This window comes from Andrographis paniculata, unplaced genomic scaffold, assembly GCF_009805555.1.
Source record: "Andrographis paniculata isolate CXL003 unplaced genomic scaffold, ASM980555v1 Contig52END, whole genome shotgun sequence".
Taxonomy (NCBI): domain Eukaryota; kingdom Viridiplantae; phylum Streptophyta; class Magnoliopsida; order Lamiales; family Acanthaceae; genus Andrographis; species Andrographis paniculata.
The window spans coordinates 2,175,645-2,180,415 of record NW_026137587.1 but is presented as its reverse complement, the minus strand read 5'-3'; the positions used below and the strand labels follow the sequence as shown (position 1 = coordinate 2,180,415).

General features: G+C 38.3%; 1 protein-coding gene across 1 annotated transcript; it reads left to right on the top strand.

Annotated features, from left to right (window-relative positions):
• Positions 1 to 789, top strand: LOC127254380 (uncharacterized). The gene is made up of 3 exons (XM_051279473.1): positions 1 to 131; positions 214 to 358; positions 409 to 789. The coding sequence occupies exons 1-3, from the start codon at positions 1 to 3 to the stop codon at positions 787 to 789; spliced, it is 657 nt and encodes a 218-aa protein (XP_051135430.1).
• Positions 790 to 4,771: the final 3,982 nt, after the last annotated feature.

The window sequence follows — 4,771 nt, the reverse complement described above, 5'->3', positions numbered from 1 at the left end:
ATGAAGGATTCTGAAAGTATTGGAGACTACGTGAACCGAGTCCTTGCCGTCGTCAATCAATTGAAGAGATATGGCGAAATCATTGATGATGTTCGGGTGAATGAGAAATTTATGAGATCATTGAATCCGAAGTTTGATTATGTCGTTACTTCAATTGAGGAATCAAAGGATTTGGAAGACTTGCCTATTGATAATCTTTTGGTGTCATTACAGGCCCATGAGGAAAGAATCAAACGACGAGAAGAGCCGTTTGTCCAGGTGCTGCAATAGAAATTATCAGTACAGTATGAGAATGAGAAATTCAGAAACAACAGAGGTAGAGGCAGAAGACGAGGAAGAAGTCATGGTCATTGCCGAGGTTTTGAACGAGAAAGAATGCAGGCAAACTATGGTGCTAGATCTGAACAGACTCACATGAACAAAAAATTCGAGGACGAGGAAGACAGGGTAGTTTTCATGGAGGTCGCGGATGGAAAAATAATGTCCAATGCTACAATTGCCAAAAATTTGGACACTTTGCAGCAGATTGCAAATTTAACTCCAATAGAGTTGAAAAGGCGAACCAAATTGAGGCTACTGAAGAAGAAGATTGCAAATTTAACTCCAATAGACTTGAAAAGGCAAACTAAATGGAGGCTACTGAAGAAGAAGAGCAATCCACATTGCTATTGTCTTGCAAAGGTGAATCAGAAAAAACCTCAAGAGACTTGGTTTCTTGACTTCGGTGCTAGCAATTACATGACCGGAAACAAATCCTTGTTCTCCTATCTTGATGAATTTGTGAAATGAATTATTTCTTTTGGAGATGATTCAAAGGTGCCAATTATAGGGAAATGTGATATTCTAATCAAAGTTAAGAATCAAGAACATGAGTTTATTTTTCACGTCTATTATGTACCGGACTTGAAGTCCAACATTCTAAGCATGGGCCAATTATTGGAAAAGGGATATGAGTTTAATATGCAGGGAAATAGGCTGGTAATGAGAAATGAAAATGGAAAGCTAGTTGCAAAGGTTCAGATGAAAAACAATAGAATGTTCAAACTTTACATTTATCCAGATCATGTTAAGTATTTGAACATGTCTATTGAAGATCCGTCGTGGCTTTGGTATCAACGATTTGGCCACTTGACTTTTGATGGGCTGAAAAATATGACAATGGAGAAAATGGCACAAGGTTTACCTCTGATAAATCATCCAAATCAATTACGTGAAGGCTGTATTCTGGGAAAACAATTTCAAAATTGTTTCCCAAAGGAATCTGGAATCGTGCCACGAAGCCTTTGCAATTGGTGTACGCAGATATTTGTGGTCCTATCACTCCAGCATCATTCGGTAACAAGAATTTATTTTTTCTGTTTATTGATGATTATATTCGCAAGACATGGGTTTATTTCTTGAAGGAAAAAACCGAAGCACTCGATGCATTAAAAAGGTTCAAGGCTATGGTTGAGAACAGCGCAGGCCTAAAAATCAAAGCAATGAGAACGGATCGAGGGGGAGAACTCACATCAGATGCCTTCAACAAATTTTTCGAGGACCATGGGATAGATCGAAGGTTAACAGCTCCATATTCTCCCCAACAAAATGGGGTTGTGGAGAGGAAGAATAGGACAATCTTGAACATGATCCGAAGTATGTTGAAATCAAAGCAAATTCCAAAGGAATTTTGGGTGGAAGCCGTGGCTTGTGCAGTTTATTTATGCAACACGACCAACGAAGAGCTTGCACAAAGTTACACCACAAGAGGCATGGAGTGGAAAGAAACCAAATATGTCACATCTTCGTGTATTTGGCAGCCTTGCTTACGCTCATGTTCCAGATGAATTGAGAAAGAAATTGGATGACAAGAGTAGAAAGCTAGTATTCATTGAGTATGACCAAAAATCAAAATGATACAAGTTCTATAATCCAGAGAAGAAGAAATTGATTGTCAGTTGGGATATTCAATTCGACGAATCAAGCACATGGAATTGGAGTACACAAGAAGAAAATTATAATTTTCTTCCACTACCAGTTGATGATGAAATTGCTCTTGAAGTTGTGACTACAAAAACAACATCACACCTTTCTGATGGGACTAATGCTTGTTAAAGTACGAATTATCTCCTTGTGTAAATCTGGTAGGAAACAATAACAATAAAATAATCACTCTGAAAACGTAATGCAACCAATCAACAAGGACACAAGTAATTTTACGTGAAAAACCTCCTCGATGTGAGGAGTAAAAACCACGGGACCGAAGTCCACAAAATATCCACTATAATCAAAAGGGGGTAAAAATCGTTCAACACAAAAATCAACCCAAGTTCCAACTCACAAGATATAACACCAATCTTATCAACGAATATATGAGTGAAATAGAAAACTCACAAGCAGTACCCATCTGTTCAAACCCAAATACTCAATGATCCAAACCTCTTATCACAATCTCCACCATTCATAATTTACTCAACGATGTCCCCAATAACATACTCAAATTACAGCCTGATCCAACGGTTGGATCTTCCGATTCAATATCAACACCGAAACTACTCTGAAAGAATCCGGGAGGGAACAGAGCTCTCTGCTCGTGTCTATATCAGAACTTGTGATGTTCCGATTCTGATCTCCACCGTTCATAATGTAGAAATATGAGTGAATAACTTTCTGTGTAAATTTCGAGATGATCCAACGGTTGGATATTCGTAGATCATCATTTTACCGAGACTACGCACACGGAGAGCAAAGTGGCGGTTGCACCTTTCTTAATCACTCTCTAATCCTAATCCACTCAATATCAAATTTATACCTAGGTTGATTATCCATATGTGAAGTTACCGAAATGCCCTTCCACATTAAGGAAAAATAATTCAACAAATCTCCCCTTTTCCGACTATGTGGAGCAATCCTCAATTCTAAACGACTATGTAGAGAGATTCGCCATCCCGGCGATCAATCTACAAATCTCAAGCTTCTCCCTTGGTAAAGCTTTCGTCATCATGTCTGCAACATTATCATCCGTATGAACCTTTTCAAGTTCAATCAATTTATCAATGATAACATCTCTTATCCAATGATAACGCACATTAATATGTTTCGATCTACAGTGAAAAGTAGAATTCTATCCCAAATGAGTGGCGTTTTGATTATCAAAAAGTACTATGTACCTTTCTTGCTTGGCCGCAAGCTCTTCCATAAATTTCTTCATCCACAACAACTCTTTACAAGCTTCAGTCGTTGCGATATACTTTGCTTCAGTTGTAGAGAGTGCAACACATCTTTGCAACCTTGATTGCCAAGATACAGCTCCACCGGAAAAGGTTATTAGGTATCCTGAGATGGATTTCTTAGTATCCACATCAGCTGCCATGTCTGAATCCATGTAGCCAACTAGCCAAGATTATCCACCACCAAATGTAAGCCTTGAACTTGAACTGCGACGTAGATATCTCAATATCCACTTCACTACATTCCAATGCTCTTTTCCTGGATTAGACATGTAGCGACTGACAACGCCAACTGCATAAGCTATATTTGGCCTCGTGCATACCATCGCATACATCTAATTTTCAACAACTGAAGCATAAGGAACTCTTTTCATCATTTCTTTCTCTTCATCGGTAGAAGGAATATGTTGAGCACCAAGCTTATGGTGAGTAGCAAGAGGAGAACTAACCACTTTAGCTTTGCTCAAATTGAACCTCTCAAGAGTTTTCTCAATGTACGATTCTTGAGATAATTGTAGTCTTATGTTTGCTCTATTTTGAAGATGTTGATGCCTAAAATTTTCTTGACTGGTCCTAAATCCTTCATAGCAAAGGATTTGCTCAATTGCTTCTTCAATCTGTCAATTCTCGAATCATTTTTGCCAACAATCAGAATATCATCGACATAAAGTAGCAATATAATAAAATCATCATCCGAGAATCTTTGCACAAACACACAGTGATCAGAAGTAGTCTTATGGTAGCCTTGCTCCCCCATAACCAACTCAAATTTCTGATACCACAATCTAGGTGCTTGTTTCAACCCGTAAACGCTTTTCTTTAGCTTACACACATAGTCTTCTTTCCCTTTTGCTTCAAAACCTTCAGGTTGTACCATGTAGATTTCTTTATCGAGTTTACCATGAAGAAAAGCCGTTTTTCCATCCATCTGCTCAATCTCCACATCATGACTAGTTGCTAAGCCAAGAACAAAGCGAATAGAAAACATCTTAACTACCGGTGAGAATATTTCATCAAAATCAATCTCTTTTTTCTGACTGAAGCCCTTCACAACTAGTCTGGCTTTGAATCGTGGTCTTGAAATGTGCTCTTCTTGCTTCACTTTATACACCCATTTATTTTTCAAAGCATTCTTTCCTTTTGGAACCTAAACTAGTTCATACGTGTCATTTTCACGTAAAGACTTCATCTCTTATTGCATAGCCTCCAACCACTTATTTTTCTGTGAGATTTGTATTGCTTCTTTATAGCACTCTGGTTCTCCCAAATTAGTCAAAAACACATATGGATCTGGATTATACAACGTAGAAGGTACATGAGCTCTGTTGCTTCTTCTAAGTGGTTCCTGGGCTGGTTGCAGAACCTCTGGCGGTAGCGTTTTTGTGTCCTCTATCTCCTCAGAAGTGACATCATCACCACCAAAATTAGGCTGATCCAGATTCTCCTCACGACTCTCATTGTGAACTTCCACTTGAGTGTGACTATGAGGGACTATATAAAAGTCTATCAAATCATCTTTGAGTGCAAAAGCTGATTTATTCATTTTCTCAATGTTCTTTATC

Coding starts and splice junctions, on each gene's coding strand:
- LOC127254380 (XM_051279473.1), top strand. CDS start 1: ATGAAGGATTCTGAAAGTATTGGAGACTACGTGAACCGAGTCCTTGCC. Junction 132..213: donor ATGAGATCATTGAATCCGAA/GTTTGATTATGT, acceptor GTGTCATTACAG/GCCCATGAGGAAAGAATCAA. Junction 359..408: donor AAGTCATGGTCATTGCCGAG/GTTTTGAACGAG, acceptor AGATCTGAACAG/ACTCACATGAACAAAAAATT.